Source organism: Psittacula echo, assembly GCF_963264785.1.
Source record: "Psittacula echo genome assembly, chromosome: 2".
NCBI classification, from domain to species: Eukaryota; Metazoa; Chordata; class Aves; order Psittaciformes; family Psittacidae; genus Psittacula; species Psittacula echo.
In genome coordinates this window covers 3,339,269-3,361,199 of record NC_137737.1, presented here as the reverse complement: position 1 = coordinate 3,361,199, position 21,931 = coordinate 3,339,269, and the positions used below count along the sequence as shown (strand labels likewise).

Genomic DNA, 21,931 nt, shown 5'->3' with positions numbered 1-21,931 from the left:
GGAAAACCTAACATACGACAACTTCCTTCCTTTTATTCATTTATTTCTGCCAATATGAACAGAAACATTATATTAAATTCAAGAAATACCAATTCCCCTTTGCAGTTGCTGGTTATTTTTGCAGAGCCAAGCAGCACTATATCCCATTCAATTTGCCTTTTGCCCACATTGCCAAAGTTTCCTATCACTACCAGCTACTTCCGAGATTTTCCCATTAAGATTTCTACATTGTTATACCACAACTTTATAGGGTTTTATTACTGAAGAAAACTGAGGATCGTTAGTAAAAATCATCTATAGCACACAATAATTCTACCAGATCTACATCAGACTGCCCTGCTATTTACATCTGAGCTGTTCTTCATGCCTTTCTCCTTTCTACTATATGCCTAACAGAGTTTATTATCCCATTGGTTTCTCTTCCATTCTTTGTCTTCCTTTTCTTGGCTCAGTAAGCCTAAATAGATTTTCACTTCTACACATTCACATAATGACTTCATCACCACAAGCTGGACAGCAGATACAAGAGATAAGGCCAAAACCAGCCTGGAGAGTTTGGGTATAGCCTCGAGAGATGACATTTATTTCTTTTACAGGGAACTTAAGATGATGAACAAGTAAAGCCCAGAAGTCAGTGCCTAGAATGGCACCCAATGTGTTTTTAAGAGTCCTGAGCAGCTTAACTGTATGACCCCCCTGCAGCTGGAATGCCACTGGAAGCACAACAATTTCCTTTTGTTAAACTTTAACAAGAGTTCCTTCTGTTGTGACACAAACATGGAGCTTTTCAGTTTGTGCTCTCCCTCACAGCTCCTTCTGCTCCTGCTCTCCTGCCAATTACACCTGCTCTTTGTAAGTGCCCATTTTACAGCCTCTTACATCTATCCATTTCAATGGCCCACATTTTGATAGTCCACATCTGCTCTGCTGCAAAGACCTACAAAAAGCATTAAGCCAATAAGAATCTGTGCCAGGGAACAACATCAGTACTGGCAGAAATTCTGTTACTAAAAAGTCTAACATCTTAGACATTAAAAGAAAAAGCTTTGAGGACAGACACAGGTTATACTGAGCCAGCAATCCATATCTTCCTCATTTCCTCAGGAACTGCCAGCTCAAGCACAGCACTAAGAAGCTGCATTGGAAAGAAGGAGGACAAGGACAGAAAAAGCGGTTTGCTCTGCTGGGTACAATGCACGGGAGAGAAAGGAGCCCCAGAGAGGCTCCTATGGGGCCAGCACTAGGGCCACAATAACAGACCCACATGGCCAAGGGCTACTTGTAAGCAAAAAACCATTAGTAGGCTCTCTCCTCCTCAAGATAAAGTCCAGTCGTCAGCAAGTCTAATCCAAATCCATCTCAGACATTAATGTGCTTCTTTGGGTCTTTCCAGAAGCCATCTAAGAAAAGCAGGATTAATGAGATATACTCTTCTTCACAGGCAGTGGAAGAAAAACACACACCTTTTTGGTTTAACACAATTAATTCATTAACCTATCAAGGTTTCAGTCTCACGAACACAAGACAAGACCCTTCAGGTCCAAAGAGTTGTACCAGACCAGCAAGGAGACTAGAAAGTAGACAGAACAAATGTTCATGTCACCTTTTAAAACTGTTTAGCTCTAGGTTAGCTTCACAGAACTAGTATTAATTAGAACCAAACAGAAACCAAGGAAGGCTGTGATTTCTCTACTCTTAATGGCACTGCCTTTCTAGGTGTCATACAGTGAGCAGTCCACAGACAGCAAGCAGATGGTACTTTAAATCACAGCCTACCACTTCAGGCATGGATCACTTCAGGTAACATTCATTCCCCCTACTACTAAATTCCAGTGCCAGCCAGGACAGCGAAAGCTTTAAAAGGCTGCACGGATTTATGTGTTTTATTTTTTTTACTAAAACTTTAGAGAAACTGTCACCAAGATGCAAAAAAGTTGCAGCTTACATCAGCTGCGACAATCAGCTATGATCACTATAGAGGGAACCAAAGAAAACACAAGGATTTTCTGAGATGTTGCAGGAAATTCATCTTTTCATTACATCTGAAAACACAAAAGTAATTCAAAACATCTATTCTCAAGACAAAAAAAAATAAGAACCACCCCACCCCAAATAACGAAGTCTCCTCTAAAAGCCTCAGCAGCATTTTATTGCTTAAGCAAATCCTATAATTCATATCCAGATAGCTTTTCCTGAGCTCAATAAGCAATAAAATGAAAAGGCAGTATCAGACACGCCTGACCTGCAGTTAGGTGCAAGAAGATACCTTTGAGACAGGACTCTTCTCACATAAGTACAAAAGCTTGCTTTACATTATCTGAGCAATTAAATTCCTTGAATTATAATAAAATATATAGAAATAAGAATAAAGTCAGTTCCTAGAACCTGAAGATCTCATATTCTTCCACATGCTATATATCCATAGTAGCTCATGCTAAAACATTTCTTGGTTTTCATACTGTTGAGGAAAGCACTTCTCCACACATCATCAAATCCACTTAACTGAAGAGTCACATCTTGATTAAACTGTGTATTTAGGTATTTTCCATCCCAAAATTCCAATCATTAAGCAGGAGAGAGAAAAAAAATTCAGAACCTGGGTGTCACTTATCTCAATGCAGTCTTACTCAAACAAATACTTCCGAATGCTTGTACCAATTGCTTTTAAATCCAAGCACCCTCCAAATATTAATGCACATTTAAAGCAGTCGTAAAGACTTGCAAATAAATCAGGCAACATACTTGAATGCTTAATTGTAACAATAAATTTGAAAGAACATTTAAACTGTTCTCAAGAGCCTAATTCAAAGGTGGCTCTATCACTTCTAGAAGCCTCCTGGGAAAGAACTTGAACACTTATAATTGGTTTCACATCTTAGTATATGGCACTACAACAACCTTCCAAAAGTATTTTTGCCCACTGGTTTCTTTTTACATAGAATCATAGAATAGTTAGGGTTGGAAAGGACCTTAAGATCATCCAGTTCCAACCCCCCTGCCATGGGCAGGGACACCTCACACTAAACCATGCCACCCAAGGCTCTGTCCAACCTGGCCTTGAACACTGCCAGGGATGGAGCATCCACAACTTCCCTGGGCAACCCATTCCAGTGCCTCACCACCCTTACAGTAAAGAATTTCTTCCTTATATCCAATCTAAACTTCCTCTGTTTAAGTTTTAACCCATTACCCCTTGTCCTATCACTACAGTTCCTAATGAAGAGTCTCTCCCATAACAAACTGTTATTACACATATATATAGATCTACATGTGGGGGCTTTGTGTGTAAAATGTGTCTATTTCAGACTTATGCATATATGTACCTAAATAACGTGTATCTGTGTTTTGTCCTTAAGTGTCAAGTACCTTTCCTTTAATCTGCAGGTAATCAAAATACATTTTGCAGTGTATCTTGGAAAGTTGTGTGAAAGTGAATGACAATATAATTACATGATAGACTAATGGCCAGTTCAATATATGCCGGAAAATGTCATGATTATATCACCACATTAAATGTCACACAGGGTCCATATACCTTTATTATACTTTTTCTTTTCTCATTCCTTTGAAAATGAATGGGCAGTAAGTGGGGAACATTCACTTCTCTTAGAAATGAAACTATGAGTACAGACTTTTCCCATAAGCTCTATTGCCATTACACTTGCCCATAGTTCTAATCCTCTTTTATTTCTGATATATAATATTTTACTAATTAATGCCATCACCTGGGAAAATAGATTGTGACAGGGTAATTATGTACTCTTATGTAATCCTTTAATCACAGAACAAGGAGTAGTTTTAAATACTGAGAGATGTAACACTTAAACACTCTTTAATCTGCTTCAGTTCTTCCAGAAGATACCCACATAATCTCAGGAACTAACATATACCCTAACATTTATTGCTTGCAAAGTATTTTGAAGCATCTTTATTATAAGTACTAGAAAACAGATTCCAAATCTGTGTGTCCAAGTCCCCAGAACACTGATGCCAGCTGCAGAGAGCATGCAATGTCGTTAATCATAAGCACATGGTGGACTTGGCAGTGCTGGGCTAACATTTGCACTCAAGGATGTTAAAGGTATTTTTCAACCTCAATGATTCTGTGATTCTACTTTCATCTGTGAAGAACCCACTATAGTCAGTTAGTACATGCACAGTCATCTACGGCATAGAGGAGACAATACAGGTTTTACAAAAAGAAGTGGATGCTGGAGAGGAACTCTGCATCAGGAACTATAGTGAAAGGACAAGAGGTAATGGCTTCAAACTTAATCAGGGAAGACTTAGCTTGGGTATAAGGAAGAAGTTCTTTATCGTGAGAGTGGTGAGGCACTGGAACAGGTTACCCAAGGATGTTATGAATACTCCATCCCTGGCAGTGTTCAAGGCCAGGCTGAATGGGGCTTTGAGCAACTTTGTCTAGTGGAAGGTGTCCCTGCCCATGCCAAGGGGTTGGAACTAGATGATCTTAAGGTCCTTTCCAATTCAAATCAGTCTGTGTGGTTCTAAGTGGTACCTCACTAACTTGTAAGAGCTCTCTGCTTAAAGTAACTCAGCTGACAGAGTGCAGCTGGATTTTCACATAGTTCTCAAAAAAGGGGTCTTACAGGAAAGAAGTGATAAAGGCACATGGAGGAAGAGACACCACCATGGGCAGCAGACCCTAAATCTGCTAGGAATCGCAGGAAACACGTTGTTACAGCAGACAGTATATATGAATATATTAGGTCTATTTTCAGGAAGCAACTAGGTAACAAAAAGAGAGGTTCTTAATCATTACAACAGTAATAGAAACATAATAAACCCAAATGAAATTATGCTGCTATAAACATACACTGCATCAGTGCTGCTATGGCTGCCTCAATTCAAAGCTCTCCAACAGAAAGGCTCTGAAAGGGGAAACAAAAACAATAAAAACTCTGGAACCATGTGTATACAAGAAACAATCAGACTCGGACTCTTACCCAGGGCAGGGAGAAGGACAGCAAAGGACAGATACAGAAGAGATCTGTGAAATGAGGATGGCGGTCAAGAAGACAAGAAGCGATAGCTCATCTCTCTAACAAAACATCTAGCAAACATCAGGTTATCAGGCAGCCCCAAAACAAAAATTTTCCATAATTAAGCCTTATTACAGAACACTGTAGAAGCCAAATGTCTTTGTGTGCTCAAAAACTAACCAGATACAGCTGTAGGAAAACAAGGTGACATTGGCCTCAGCTACCCTAAACTACAAAGCCACTGACAGCTTGGGGATCATACTGAGAGGGTTTATCAGTGCATGATTGTCCTGGCCTTAAAGTCTTTTCAGGCATCTGCAGATCACTGTCAGACATGAGACTTTGGGCTGACTTACTGGAGTCATTCTCAGATTATGTTAGAAGCCAAATATACAGAGTTAACAGAACATGCTTTGGGAAGCTGCTGGGTCTTTAAGTTTTGGTGAAGGAAGCAGTTCTCTTGCTCACCAGTGTGCTTTTACTTACTCTCATAAACCCTGGACTATCCCCACAGCCAGACATTTACAATGAAGTTTTCGTGTGACTGCTTCACTGGCAAAAATTGAAAGTTATTCACATCATGTTATAAGACCTGGAGAGACAGCTACTGAATGAAGAGAATTCATACCATAAATCACTCTCTTGTAAAAGTCATCTGAAACAAAGGCTGTTTTGTGCCTTTACCAGACTAACATTTTGGTGTCTGTCAAGCTTACCTAAAAGCTGATCATGCACAACAGTGACTTGCATATTCAGCACAGTACACTCCACAGGTCTTGATTCTGAAGATGCTCAGAAAACCAGTTTCAGTAGAAGGCACTACCACTGAGCTCTTCTGAAAGGTACTTGTGGAATACACAGCTTCAGATGCCTACTGATGTTACATATGTTCCATGGTCACCCAGTGCCAGTACTCCTTTTGGTTTTCTCAATATAAATGCTACAGAGTCATAATCTCAAGCTACTCAACTACTGGGACAAAACCAAACAGTGTTTTCAGTCTCTTCTGAAGTAGTTCACACTTAAAACCAGAGAAATGAATAAAGCTTTCCAACCTTTCATAAAGCTGCTGTAATTTTCAGTTACACACCATTAAAATATAAATCAAAACAGAATAAAACTCTGCAGCTCAGCACTGTGTGTAGTGACAGACTATTCAGAAATCACTATTCTGCACAGCACAATACAGCTTCAGTGCCCTTACACTGCTCCAGTACAGAACAAACGAAAGAAAAACCCTCAGCAGCAGCAGATTCCAGTTTTGCAGCGCTACTGCAGTAGTTCTGCAGCACTCTGAAATAGGCTTCTAGTGAGTTTGGTCAGTTACTTGTCAAACTATGCTTTGTGTTCCTAACTTTCAGATGCTGCTGATATCCTAACTCTTAAATACAAAAGTAGACACATAAAGAAAAGGAAGCTTAACATTGTAGCAGAAAATCTGGGGTAACCGGAGATGTGGGAACAAGATGTAAGTTACACAAACTTTGGGAAAGGACATAGAGCTAGAAACTTCTGTTAGCAACAGCCAGTGATGCATCACCACTGTCAATGCTCCAGTAGCACTATCCCTTTTCAAGGACACCAGCAAAATGAGTTGGGCAGTACCATTTGTTCACACCTCCTAGCACAACTGTTTCATATACAGGCACACACAGATCCATTCATTTGAATGTCATTCAAGTAAATACAAACAAGAACAACAGTCCTTTTTTCCATCCCATAAAAAGATTAGACTACCAAAAGCTACAGTTATCTCACAGGAGGTAGACCACATTGTCCTCAGAGACCACAGGCTTCAGCAGACATACGGCTCTAATCAAAGTGATCTCAAATAAAACCTTTACTCTTCAACACAAGTTAAAGGTAACACTTAAGTTCCAATGTAATTTGTAGATGACTGTCTTGGGGACTGGTAAGCGAGTACATAGGATGGGAGTGGTGAGCAACTATATAGCATGAACCTAATTACTGAAGAGATGCTCCTGGAACCTCTCAAAAATCCCAACCACCACCCAGAAATCAACAATTGCATGAGAAATGAACACTTACAAGTTAATATCAGATTACTTAAGTTCCAACAGTAGCAATAAGACATCTACCACTATATTATAATTAGCTCAGAAAGCTTTCAACATGTTTGACTTCAGCTGCTGTGCAGGGTAGAGAGAGGGGAAAAGGAGGAGAATGTCTTTTACTTCTTGGTTTTAACAATAAAGTTGTATTTCACTTACCAGTTCCTATATAGGATTTAAAGCGTCCTGATAATCTGTCGACAAGGGCACCTAAAACATCTAATCCCAGTAGTGCTACCTGTTGAAACAAAAGCATTAGATATATAAAACAGATCACTAAGGAATTCTTTAGAATACATTTTAAAGAAATCAGATATGCAAACATGCTGAAAGACTGGATCTTAACCCAAACAGAAATTAAAGCTCCAATGAGAGAGCTGATAATTCCTTGAAGCTTTCATGAAGATGAAGTCATCAGAATAGGTTTGGTATGGATCAAGTGTATTTACATATACCACAGCAGTTCAGGTTTTTTAGTACTTGCCTTAAAACAGAAAGACTATTAATGTTTTTATATTTTCAACTACAAATCATTAAAATTCAAATTATTAATTATAAGAACTAAGGAGTTGGAAGAAGCTTCTTTTTTTTCCTGTCTAGATCATGTTAGGGCCTGCAGTTCTGTCCATCCTTTAAGAGATGACTCTAGAGGAAGAACTTGATATTAGATGAAAGTCAAAGTTCCTTTGAACCAGGTAACAGTGAGGCTTTAGGCCTTTCCTCCTCTACCAGGTCTCTAAGCTGCTGAAACAAACCAACCAGAATGCCTTAGCAAAAAAAAACCAGAAAACAAAAGAACTCCAAACAAACTCACAACCAAATAACAAAACTAAAGGAGAGGGATGCAGTTGTAAGACTCAGAAAAAGCAAACAACTTAGAATGCAAAACTAAGCCCCTCAATATAAGTACTAACAGAAACTAGGAAGCCTCCATGGTTTAAACAGTTTTCCAGATGCTAAGAGCTTACTTCAATCTGGCTACTTAGCTCATCCACTAAGGTCATTACATCTTTTTCCAAACACTCAAAAGAAAACAAGGGAGAGAAGCCAATGCTGCCTTCCCTGGCAGTTCAGACCACACCATTTGTCCGCCTGCTTGCTCAGCTTGAGAAGTTCCATTTCCCTTCATCTGTTCTTGTTTAAAAAAAGGGAAGGGAAGGGAAGGGAAGGGAAGGGAAGGGAAGGGAAGGGAAGGGAAGGGAAGGGAAGGGAAGGGAAGGGAAGGGAAGGGAAGGGAAGGGAAGGGAAGGGAAGGGAAGGGAAGGGAAGGGAAGGGAAGGGAAGGGAAGGGAAGGGAAGAAGAGGCAGGTCAACACACTGCTGGGGTTGTAAGGAAGTTCCCATCTATGATCAGAAACCAGGCAAGAGAGTAACATCCACTAACAGAGAAACAAAAACATGATCAGAAATGAGCGGTTGAACTAAATTATTGCAACAAGTCAGGATGTTTTTTTTCACCCTAACCCTACCCTGCACAGTGTTCCAAGACTTCATTCCTGATGTTCGATCACAGTTCATTATGAACACCAGAACTGCATTTCCCACACCTTGTAGCTAGCTCAATTTGCTGCCCACGAAGATGCAAATCCCAAAGGAAGGAGCTCCTGATGCTTGGGCTTTTGTAACAACTTTTTCTGCTCTGGATTTTCTAGTTAAGGCACTGGAAATTTTTCCCTGTGAAGCCCTGAGCAGAGCTACTCCCCTCTATCAGCTGTTTATTTTCCTACAACTTGGAACCACATTTTCTTGGACGACGCTGTTTCCGCAAGATCCTTATCTGTCACAATGGTCCACAGCAGACAGCAGGCCAAAGAAAATCCGCCTGGAGAGGAATGTGAATGCACGTGGCCCATGCACACCAGATCCCATGAGCTGTGTTTCCACAGGAAACTAGACAAATATGGTCCCCAGAAAACCTCGGATCTGAAGCAACCACATAATTAAGGGGATTTTAATCAAGTCATTATTAGTACAACAGACCTCCTTTTAAACAAGGGGAACAAAACTTAGTTTCAAGTTAGTACAACTTATGTGGAAATTCACCCCATTTTATTACATACTAAAACAGAGAAGAGCAAATACAAATGGATGGCATCACTGACTTAATATATTGCCAACAGGTGACTGCATCTACAGCTTAGGGTGAGAAAACAGAACACTATAATTGGCAACTTAGACCAAAAAACATAAGTCAGCTTTTATGGTAACATCAAAGTTTCCCAAAAGCTCTTCCCTTTAATGTTCTTTTCCAGATTGTAAAGTTTTATGAGACCTGAGACAAAAATTCAATCTAGAGAGTGATGCCTGAACGCAGTAAGGATTTCATTCTGGATATGCATAATTTTCCTATGCTTCTGTTTCCTGATTACAAGCTCCACCTTAGACTAGGCTTCCAGTGGCAGCTTTTAAGATACCCTTCCTATGCATGTATTTAGAAGTCTATTAATGCATAAAACGCAGCCTTTCCTTCTGCAACGGTACTTACAGAGAGTTTCCCTCTGCTCCACGCATTTGATTGTCTTACTAAAATCCCTCTTGAAGACTTCTTCCATTACAAACAGCAGCACCTCAGAGATTTGAAAAAGTAAAGCACATATGGCTTGAGCTCATGCAAAGTCCCCTGTGGTCTGCACCTTTGAAATGACAACAGGTAAGAAATATCTACAGAAAATAGGATGTGACCTCAGGCTTGAAGTAGTGGGAAACTGCTCTAGCTACCAAGTTGGCTCACATTCCGTGTTTCAAAACAAGTCAACTGAAGCATACCACTACAGAGTACATCAAATAAACTACCCCACTGGTTTTGTAAATAGGTCTTACATTTCTCTGCTTTGATACACAACGTTCTGAGTTTCCGTATCTCCTGGTAGATATGATCCAAGCAGCCCTTTGGAAGGAGCCTTTAATGACTGACAGGGGACCAAGAGAGCAGCATTCAAGCAAAACAAACAAGAACAATGCACAAGTCAGGTAGAGCTGACCTGAAAGAAACAGGGTCTAACCCCTCAGACACTGTGTGGGATGGTGTACCAACACACGCTCTCCACTATGGACAGCAAAACCTCTCAACAGCACCATGGTTCTTTCCCACTCACTTCAGTGAGGGATGTATTTCTTCTGGGATTAAAACCATTGGATCTGTTTTTTACTCTGCATTCATTAAGCCTTTTTGCCTGCTGCCAAGAAAGGCCTTTGTATGCTGAGGCCAATTCATCAGCTCACTATTGTTTAATGCACTCAAACACTATATTTGAGGTTCACAAAAGAAATTAAGACTTATTTGAACTGGAGTTGATTGGTTGTTGAGCTGTTCTCTAACAAACCAGTGCTCAGGACTGTCCTGGACTTCCTGGATCACAATAAAACTGGCAACTTGACTGAGAAATATTTTATCTGCTCTGGAAAGGACCAGACTCTTCAGTGAAGTCCAGATGTTCCAACCAAAATGTGATTATGAATTGAGCCTATTTCTTGCTCTGCAGCTTGTTCCTTTTCCAGCTCTCCTGGAAGAGTTTCTTATGTAGCTCTCTTTACTCATCTCCCTGAATACACTTCTTCCCTAGTTCACAGGATACTCCATCACTTTTTGCTCCTTTACTGTTTTCCACTCCAGCTCTTTCCACAATACCCACTTTGCTGAGATCTACCACGTTCCATTCCTTCCCTTAATCCAAAAACATGCACAGATACCAAAACCTGCCCCAGCTCCACAGGCAGAAGGACTCTCCTATTTTCCTTGGTTGTTTCTTCAGCCCAGGTGGTTCTCCAGTCCCACCCAGGTTATCCTTAGACTCCATGCTCCCTGGGACAAGTGAACTTCAGTTCTCCCCCTCAGAGTCAGCAGGGCAGCTGCCTCCACTGACAAGCAGCCAAAACTGCAGTCACGGCAGCTGAAGCTGCCACACGTCATCTGTACCTTAGAGATCTTAATTGACAAGAAAGCATTATTTCCATTCTCATACTTCCTCCATCTTCAAGGGTACAATGACACAATGACAAAGATCCAAGATCTGTACCATCTGTTTTTATTTAGTAGTATGTATATCACATCACTTCACACTGCCAGGAAAGAGGATTGCTGGTAACCGACCATGAAGTCTTGAAGCTCAACAATTTGAGTCGCAATTCTTCAGCAAATGCAGAGCCTTCTCTACCTAAAAATGCAAGTTTACTGACTTCAAAGCAGTGTTTTGCAACCCTAATTTGGACTACAAGCTAAGACCCTGCTGAGAGTATCAGATCTCTGCTACTGTTAAAGCCACTCATCAGCTGCAACCTCAAAGTCTCAAAAGCAGTACAGACTACCAAACTCCCCAGGATAATCTTCCCTTCATAATCCTCCTGTGAGGGCCAAGCACAAATCATTTCAGCTCCATGGTGCAAGTCACCGCACTATGAGAGGATGACTGAATGAATTACCCAGATTTAACCACAGGCTGATGAACATAGCTCAGCACTGAAAAGGCTTGGTTCCCTCAGAGGTCCTTCTCAACAAGCATGGATCTGGGAAGTCCTTGTTGTTTTGACCTCTCCTGTACAGCAGCCAAAACAAGCAGGCATAGTGCCGTCATAAACATTTCAGAACTTCATAAATCTGGTTTACTGCCCTTCCCCCAAGTTAGGAACTAGAACATTCCTCCCCCCCAGCATTAGTAAAGAAACATTTACCCAGTTCTGAAGAACACATCAGTAACACTCAGAAACATTTACACCCTTCTGTTACTTCAAAATCTCTCATGATTTTCAAGCTGATTTGAGTTCAGACTGAAAGTGGGATCTCCAAATTGCTCTGTATTCTGTGACAACTCAGCAATCAGTATTCTGAAGTGTGTAGTGCACTGCCTCCAGCTTTGATCCATCAGAGGAATATCTACAGTTTGCTTCACACATACATGGAACATTCCTCCCTTTACCACAGTCATAGATTTTTCATAGACACTGTTCCAAGGACAGTGAGTATAAAACAGAACTATGCCACAGAGCAACCCCTGACATTTTAAACCGTTTTCTTTTTGAGATTGTCTGGCTTAAACTTTACGTGCTGCAGTGCAAGAAGTTTGAAGATGGAACGTCTTTAAAAGCAGTGCTCAGTGAGAAGAGAATGAGACGTAAGTATTGCATTTCTCTTTAGAATAAATTTTATATAAATTAAAAGAAAAAAAAAAAAAAGGAAAAAGCTTTCCACCTACCCTACCCCTCCCAACAATTGCACTTGAAAACCTTTCTAAGCTTGTTGATGGAGAAGAACAAAAACCACTTTACTTTAGGACTTTATTCTTCCAAAAGAATATAATTGTTTTCATGCCCAAGGTCTCTTATTTCCCTTCCCATTTCTTCTTTGTTAAAACTGTATTAAACACACAGTGATTTCTTCCTATTATTCTACTACTTACTCATACCCCTTGCACCAGCTCTTCTGCTATGAGGAGACAAGTATTCACGGAGCTGAGGAGTAACCTGCTTTAGAAAGCCAGTGCCACAAGTGAACAAGAGAAAGCATCTCCCTAGCCAGAGATCTTCCCTAAGCCTGTCCACTGTACAGCCTTCCATGCACTCGCATCAGAGCAATGAAGGCAGACGCACCATGGTCATTCAGCAGCCAGGGAAAGAAAGAAACTGCTCTAAATGGGCAACACCACTATGAGCACATGTGGAACTACATATGGCTCATGTGTTGACTGCTGTGAACTCCATTCTGAAGGAAGCACCTCTCTTGCATACTGCACAGAGCTTGGAAATGGTCTCTAGTCACACCCAAAGCAAACTGCAGGCTAAAAGGGATACCCCATTCTCCCTCTTGACCTGCAGGCATATTTGACCTGGTACGCACTTAAAACTCCTGCAGAATCAGTCCAATCAGCTTGTTGAAATGCTGGAAAATGAATTCAACTTTCAACAGAAAGGGAATTGCCTCAAGAGTGATCGTGGGAATGCCTGGCCAGGAGAAGCACAGCTGCTGTTTCAACAGGGACTACAGTTAGGCTGGATTACACAAACTGAAGCTGCAAAACTACTGAGAACTGCAAGTTCCACCTCTGGAGGAGATGCCTGGGAGTTTGAGACTATATATCCCACATTAGTAATTAAACGCTGGACAAAACTAGTTTTAATTATACTTCAAATAATTAAAACTTGTTGCAAGTGTCCCTTGCCTTCTGAAGATTTGTTTATTTGGCTAATAGTTTATTTAACACTCTACCAACAGAACATAAATAATACATGAAAAAATAGCAATTATTACTCAAGAAAGAATCAAATACTTGAGCTTGAAAACTAAAACTGGATTCATACATGGACAAGTTGAATCACATTCTCATTACACAGGAATAAGGCAAGTAGCTCCCACATAGCCAAATGAAACAAACCTGAAATAAGGAATAACGAAGTTCAGCAAAGAGCTCAAAGTCAAACGCTGCTCCTCCAGCAAAGACATTCAAATCACCACTATTTCCTAATAAAGGCAAAGGAAATATCAGGATCTATGCAGTAACTGAAGAATAAAGGTTTAGGTGGGACCTCTGTTCTTCCATTTTTCTGTCCTGCAAGTTACAGTCCTATAACTCAATATAGCATTTGCTTTTGTGTTGGCTTGTGTTCAACTTCAGCTCAAAAACAACCCATACACTTTCTTCCTAAGGACCTTTACTTAATCCCATGTCCCACATCCTGCATGTGTGTTCAATTATTTTACTGAAATGTAGGACTTCACCTTTATTTCTGAACCTTTGGTTTTTTTCCAGATCCCATCTCCATTTTGTTCGAACAATTACAAATTCCAGCTCCCACTTCACATACTTATATGCGGTCAATGAAGTTATAACGACTGCCGTCTCTCTGTGCAAGGACTTGAGACAAACATCCTGGACACTTGTCTTAACCTATCTGCAAAACCCCAGTTCAGATCTTCCCCTCCGGCAATCGAAAGCTCCTCCTGCCGGCCTTCTGTTGAACTGAAGACAAACCAAAACAAACACTTGCCAAACTAAGGAAATACAAAACTGCAACAATAACATCACTGGCATGTCAGTACCTTTCAGTATTTGGGGTTGAGACAAACAAAGCCAAGGAGAAAAATCTCACTCTGCAGGGAGCATAAAATAAAAGATAATTCCAAGGATTTGCCTAAAAGAAACAGGTTATCCACACTATCAGCAAAAGACTGGGAGATACCCAATTTTTTGGTTTTGCATGGCAAACAATCTGCTCCTCTGACATAAACCCAGTGATTATTGGCTATTTTCCTGTTGCAGCTGAGAAATAAACCAAGCTAAAACGTTGACTACAAAGGTAAGAAACCCCAAAATGACTCTCGGCCACAAACATTGCTGATCACTCTTACAAAAATTATCTTTAGAAACCACCAGAATTTTAGTCAGTTTTTATTACTTCTGATCAGGTGTAATTTGCATAAAGAACTAAAAGGTGGTTTTATTGCTCAAAGGAAATTTTATGAGGGTAACTATTTGATTTTGGTGGGCTTAAAAAAGCCAAACACAATACATGAACAGCTTGCAAAGGTGCTTCTTGAGTAGAGTACTTCTTCCTCCTCCATCTCTTTAGCAGATGTTCAAAGCAGATTTCCCTGTTATTAGAGTCAGACACAGAACAGTTTTAGCCACCAGACTGTATAAAGTCAGGTAACCTTGCAATTATTTCAAGTGACTATCTAGTACCAGAAAGACATGAAGATATGTGGTAAAACTCACATATACATAGCTGAACATTCAAGTTAACCCAGTAAAGCCAGCAAGTATCAGTTGCGATACCCGCACAGAATGGGGAATTAATTTACTGCTTGAAGTTTGCAAACATTAGCACTATTCCAATTTGCTGAAGTTGCCGAACAGTTCAGAGTTTGAGGAGAACAAATACCAGCAAAAGAGTACTAGCACCCATCTCTTAATACTTTGCATCCGACAGACCTACTCCTTAAAAAGCTTTCAGAATTCACCACTCTTACTTTGTTTCTCCACTATTCCTCACAGCCTTAGGAAACCAGTCATTATGCCAGGCAAAAAAACCCAAGCCAAACTGAAACCTCTGAATTGCAGGAGGAGAGAGGTCAGTCCCAACCAACCTGAAATAAATGAGCTCATAATACCAGGACACCAAACAAACAATATTTAGTTCAGTGAGCAGCTCTTTCATTCTAATGAGATACAAAATAAATCTGGGTGCTCCCCGGCCTTGTAAAGTTTCCAACAGTCGTGGAAAGTAATTCATCCATGACTGCACAGACCTGGTAGCTGAAGTCCCCGTAATACACCATTAAGATCAGCCTTTAATGACTCATATCTCTCTAGGTCACTCCCAGTGCTCCACAACCAACTTGCACCAGAACTCCGTCTGCAGATGAGTCAACACGTTCTTACTCCCACCTTTTTGATTTACCAGTAACTCACCCAGGTAATTGCATTTTCCACCTCAATGAGCTAGATCAACTCAGAAATTCTGCTATCTGCTTTCTTAGGTTAGAACTGCCAGGTTGCTTATTAAACCACTATAAACAGCTGGAAACTTCAGAAAATTAAAAGCACTATTTGGATAACTAAATCCTGTCTGAGACAAGTCAATTCAATCTCAGAGATTGTCCACATTTGTTTACTGAACACCTCTTCCCTTTTTCCCCACTCATTATCAAGTCTGCCCAATCAATTCCTCTATTTCTATTCCCTTCAGACCCTTTCTCTTTTGGTTATGTGAGACAGGCACTTTCCAGGTGGCATTTTATGGAGTTTTTTCTTCTCAGATACAGCAGAGAGTTAGCGAGAGTTGAGCTCCAAGATCACGCATCTTCTCTTTCAGTGTGGTCATCACTGTGCACTGCATGCAAGAATGGAGTCTGCACACGAAAGCAAGATAAGGCGTATCCAGGCCAAGCTACATTAGTTATTCCCTCGTCATCCATACCAATACAGCGGAAATAATGTCTCCTTTAAAATTCCCTCCAGTATTCCCCACTTGTCACTCAGCACAGGAAAAAGACACCAACAAATTACTAAAAAAATACAGTAGTCAAAGATGAAGATTACTTGAATATTTTCCTTGAAAATAAACGTAAACCTGGGGCACGCATTACTTGATTATATCATACAGGTACTGAGTTTTTCAGCAAACTCAGATTTAACATTTGAGTTACACCTATGCTTGCATAAGGTAAAACAGGCACGTAAGATGCAAAGCACAGTTTTCCAGAGTATTTTTGTTTTGAAGCAGCAGATGCTGCCACCACAGCCAGGAATACTGGAACTGATCATGAGCAAAACATCCAAGATCCTGTGCTGCTGCAGCTAATATAATGCATATAACATGCTTTGAAATAGAGCACCGTATACGTAAAGAGCCCCCAGTAAGTGGATATAGAGAAGAGATAACAAAAATACTTCAGTTATTATGCAAGTAGTTTTTAAAACTCATCTTGCACGACTGAGGCTTGTGATCGGGAGTGCTACATATTCTCATTTGTCCTGCAGTCCTAACAGCCAAGGAGCCCTATCACCTTACCTTAGCAGCAAGCAGAATGTCCCACGTTATGAAACACTCATCTTGAAAAGCAGATTTCAAGAATTAAGGCCCAATTTTGACAATTTAAAAGAGCAAAAGGAAACTTCCATATTACCTTGTTGAGATAATTAATACCTACTCCTCTTTACAAACCTCCCTAGGTTTCACAGTAATCACTTGTCATCAGCAACTGCCCTCAGATGAGGAATTTAAAGGCAAATAAATCATACTTGTCCACATTATTTTCTCAAGCTAACCTGACCTTTAATGACGAACATGCTTCAAAATAAAAACATCACACGTACAAACAAAGTAAAGCCTTATTGAGACTTAGAAGGGAACTTGAAACTTAGATGGGCTACGTGCAAACACTGATTAAAAAAAAAAACAACCTCATTTAATGAACAAACTGCCCCAAAGTTACTCCTATGTCTGCTTTCTGCGCCTAAGCAGATGAGAAAAAAATCATTATAACCTCACAACGAGTCCAGAGGCCCAAAGTGCAAGTCAATCATCTTACAAGTCAAGACAATGAGTGAAGGGAATGAGCCCCATCCCTGCACAGAGTTGCACTGCATTCAGGTTGGACGGGGCTTGGAGCAACCTGGTCTAATGAAAGGTGTCCCTGCCCGTGGCAGGGGGTTGCAGCTGGATGAGCTTTACGGTCCCTTCCACAACCCGACTCGCGCTGCGGAGGGAAGGGCGGACCTGGCTGGGCTTAGAGAGCCTAGCGCAATCGCAGCCCGACACCGCCGCCAGCCGACGGGAGCGCGGATCCGGGCCAGCGGCACGCCGAGTTTATTAATTAATTAATTAATACAAGTCGCTATTGCGAACACGGCTGTCCCCGGTAAGAAAACTACACTGTCAACCGCCTTATCAGCTGGCCAACGTCAGAACTATGGACACATATCACAGGAGGATCGCTGGAGCGATCGCTGCTTCCTGGCAGCTCGGTCTGAAACGCGCACACACAACACGCCACGAAACGTGAGTCATCATCGGCGGCTGCGGAGACACCGCACAACTTCCCACGGCCGGGAAAGTCACCTGGAGACGGGAAAACAGCTTCAAACTCACAATGGGAACCCCCAGCAGCATATTATCCATTAAACCGTGTCAAACACGCCCGGTGCGGCACAAACCCGGTGAGACAGCACTCCTACGGCCTACAGAAAACCATGGCAATCCAGGAAACGCTACACCCAAATACAGAGAGCACGGAATGAGAGGGGGGAAGGAAAAATCACCACTTATCTCGTTTCAAAATAAGAAACACAGCCCGGGTATGCAAAGCAGTTGTGTGGTTTGGTTTAGTTTTGATATTACGTCCAAAAACGTTCAACCAGCGACAAAAGCATAAATGAAACTCGCATTACTGCTTCTTTCAGAGCAGAGAAACAGAAATAAGAAAACGTTAACCAGCACACACACCCTCCAAAAATTTCCGAGTTTTCTTTTATCGGAGCAGGGATAAAACCCGATGTAAACGCCGTTTTATTCCTGCTCGTATCCGATAACGAAGCAGCGCGGAGCCCCGCACCTCCCTGCCATGATGAATCATGGTCGCTCCCGCACCGAGCGTCCCCGCAGCCTCACCTTGAAGTTGCTGGAGTTGACCCATGTGGTCAGTTCGTCGATCACCTTGTCCAAGCGCTGCAGGTCCTGCTCCACCTCAGAGCAGCGCCCCGGGTCGCTCAGGTACTCCAGCAGCTCCTGCCCGACCTGCATCCTGCGGGCCACATCCTTCTGCTGTACCTGCTCGCAGAAGTACTCCAGACCGCCCGGATCCATCCTCGCCCGACACGGGAAAAGTTTCTTCAGAGACGAGAGGAGCCGCCCGGCGTCAGCGCCGAGAGCTGGGCCCGGGCAGGGCGGGGAGGGGACGGGACGCGCCCGGCAGTGCCGGCAGGGCCGCTGCCCTCACGGGGCCTCCCCTCGCCCGCTGCGCCCCGGCCCCGCGCCCGTCGCCCCCATGCGCCGCCGCCAGGGGCCCGGGAGGCTCCCGCCGGCCTCCGCCCGCGGGGGAAGCTGAGGTGAGGGGCGGTGGGCGCAGCGGGCGGCGGGAGCGGCCGCCTCAGGCGAGGGGCTTTCCAGCCGCCTCCGCGTCGTCCCAGGGGGATCCCGGGAGGGCTCCCGGCAGCCGCTCCTCCTCTTCCCCCGCCCGGGAGAAGGGAAATCGACAGCAATCGTCCAGTCTCGCCCTGCGGGGCGGAGAGGGCTCGCAGGCGCCTCAGCGGAGGGCGGGCAGCTACGGGATCCCCACGGGAGCAGCCGCCGGCGCGGCGGAGCGATCCCCCTCACGGCCGCGGGCACCGGCCCGTCCTCCCACGGGCGCAGCAGCAATGGCGAGGCCGGGGCGGACCGCTCATGCTCCCGACGCCAAGGTCTGCGGCCCCTCCTCCCCCTGCTCGCCCGCGGGGCAGCTTCCAAACTTCGCCTCAGCGGGTCCCGGCTCCGCGACTCTTTCCCCGTCAGCGACTACCGCGGCCTGGGCCAGACCCGTCCTCCCCAAAGCACCGCCAGCGTCCCAGGGAAGTCGAACTCCCCCCCGGGCCGCCCCTGCCGGCGCCAGAGGACCAGGGCGTGGCACACAGAGGCCCCGCCCCTCTCCGCCTGGCTCCGCCCCCTTTCCTCCCTCCACCCCTCCCACCTCTACGGGACCTGTGGTAGGAGGTGCATGCGCAGTGGGTCCCCGCCGGGCCAGCGGCGCCTTGAGGGCAGGCGGTGCGGAGGAGGGAGAGGAAGGAGAAGCGTTGAGAAACTGGGCAGGCGGGGAGGAGGGTGCTGTGCCCCAGGGTTGTGCTGGGAAGGGTGCTCGGGGGAACGGCTGAGGGACCTGGGGGGTTTAGTCTGGAGAAGAGAAGGCTCAGGGGGACCTTATCGCTCCCTACAACTGCCTGACAGGAGGATGGAGTGAGGCGTGGTCGGTTTCCCAAGTTACAAGCGATAGGACAAGAAGAAACGGCCTCAAGCTGCGCCAGAGGGAGTTTATATGGAGATGAGGAAAAGTTTCTTCACAGAGAGCGTGCTCAGGCATTGGAACAGGCTGCTCCCAGCAGTGGGGGAGTCACTGTACCGGGAAGTGTTTGAAAACTCTGTAGATGAGGCCCGCAGTGACATGGGTTAGTGGTGTACAATCCTTCCCTTTCTGACACCAGGGCTGGTGTTTATTTGACTCCCATGTAAACAATTCAGGGAGATTTTATTTTATTGATTTTTCTCCTTTTTTTCCTTTCCCAACAGAATTAGCTTTTTGCTAATCCAGATTCCTAAACTGCCTCACTTAAGCAAGTGCCAGATTCGGAGCAGGGGAAGTAGAATCAGCCAGCCAGAAGCAGTATGGAGGAGAGAAGGGTTGGTGGGACCTCTGTCAATGGGAGCCATTATATCGTGAAAGCTTAGTTTAGTTCCAGATCAGCACAATCTGCCTGTTTTTTCCCTCATTAGCCCTGACACTGGGGAAGGTTGAGTCTGCAGCATAGTGAGGAACTCCCTTCGTTTGGCTGCAGGAATGGATATACAGGTATAAACTATATGGATATACAGGTATAAATGGATTTACAGGTATAAACTGACTGAGGAACCATGCCTGCAAACTGCAGCTTCACAGCAGTGTAAACCAAACTAAACTGGTGCTACAGTGGTCCTGCTTCTCTCAAAATCCCATTTTCAGGAATTCTGCACTTCTGTTCTGTGTGCTGGTTTCTGTGTGGCTTTGCAGAGGCCTGGCTCAGGGGGTTCATCTGGCAGAAGAAGAGATCTCCATCCACAGGCATAGCAGAAAGCAGGGCCACAAGCAGCCTTCTGTTGATTTTGGTGTGATGTGGCAAAGTCAGAATCCCACGCTTGGCTGGTCCCTAGGCATTACAATAATGAAGATGGTTTAAAAGATTGCTATTAAAAGATTATTATGGTTTAAAGCAGGAATGTATGTATGGTACTTCAAGCTTATTGTAATTTTACAAAAAGATTGTGAACTGCTCATCATGCTTTCACAATGGATTTCCCTGGGCACATGTAAAGAACCGTCATTTTCAATGGAGCTGAATACTTCTCGTCCTGTGTGTGCCATTTACATGGTATGGAATTTTCTTTTATTGAAAATGGCACTTGAGAAACTGCTGGAAATTGAAAAATGTATGTTAAAAAAGTAAAACTGCACTGTTACATTTTTTTAGTGCAAGTTTAGAAAGTAAACTTCTTGCTGTGAAAGTTTTAACAGTAACTGTTGATCTAATAAGATTGGCTAAATACAAAAGAACTGAGTAGATTATACTGGACTCTTGGAGTATCAAGAACTGTAAATGGTTTCCAAACCACCAAACTTGCTGGAAAAACAAAAACCAAACAAAAAACCCTGAGTGATTTAAAATGGACCTTTCATTATAGTCCAAGTTAATGTCAATCTCTTCAGACAGAAAATCCTATGCAAAAAGAGGGGGTTAATCTCGTGATACTGGCTTTTCTCTTGATTCAAAGATTTCGTACACTGATGAGGTAATCTAATTGCTGTGACTAGTGCTGAAGCTGAGGAGAAGGATAAAGTATAATAAGACACACACTTGAAATTCTGAAACTATTTTGTCAACCCAAAGACGGCACCACAAAGCTATGTGAAGGGCAAAAAGCCATGCTGGGATATGTGGCTTTTTTTTTTTTTTCCCTTACATGTTTTCTTTTTCTTAGAAAACACAGGAGAAAATAACTGTGTCCCTGTAAAATCAGAGGTTTCAGCTACTGCATTTCATCCTGTTACTACCTGCAGTGACTAGTGCCTTTACACTATGTGAACACAGATACAGCACTGGAAAATTGGTAGCCCTTTTTAGCATGAGGTGTTCTAATAAGATCAAGGCATTTTCATCTGAAACCCTAGCACTAAGAAGAATAAAGTTTCTTGTGGGATCAATAAATGTTGGTTCATGTTTGTTTTCCTCTGCAAACAAATAGCATTTTAATTTGGCAAATAAAGCTGCGGGATGCTTGTTTCTTCTAGCAAGGCAGGAGTAGCGCTGTAATGTTTGGTCTAGAGCAGCCCCCAGCTTGGACCAAGATCAGGGTTTGCAGTTAGATGTTCTCACCAAGTCCTAATGGACTCTGTACCTTGGGATGTGGGCTAGGCTCCAGAGAGAAGGCATTTTTGTTCAAAGATCTTTTAAAGCCTCTTATTCTCGGTAAGGAGATTTCTTCCTTTGGAATGCAATCTTCTTTTTGATATGCAAGCATGTGAGTGTAAATCCACTACTCTTGTGTATTTGTACAATGTGTAATATTTTGTAGAGCAATTAAGTCCTGTAATTGAATGCAGAATGAAGATTTTCTTTGGTCTTTTTGATATGATTTGCTTGC

General features: G+C 42.9%; 1 protein-coding gene across 10 annotated transcripts in view; it reads right to left on the bottom strand.

Annotated features, from left to right (window-relative positions):
• The window catches only part of CLASP2 (cytoplasmic linker associated protein 2), a 122,639-nt gene extending 103,544 nt beyond the window's left edge, over positions 1-19,095 (bottom strand). For 4 of the 10 annotated variants that reach the window (XM_080639522.1, XM_080639520.1, XM_080639515.1 and 1 more), the window contains exons 1-2: positions 18,179-19,093; positions 7,235-7,313 (exon numbers count right to left, since the gene is read on the bottom strand). In XM_080639522.1, the coding sequence (XP_080495648.1) occupies positions 7,235-7,313; positions 18,179-18,373 (274 nt within the window). In that variant the 5' untranslated portion in view covers positions 18,374-19,093. Of the gene's footprint in view, positions 1-7,234; positions 7,314-18,178 lie in introns of all 10 variants that reach the window. The other 6 variants (XM_080639513.1, XM_080639516.1, XM_080639518.1 and 3 more) reach the window with 4 other exon arrangements.
• Between the last annotated feature and the right edge of the window lie 2,836 nt (positions 19,096-21,931).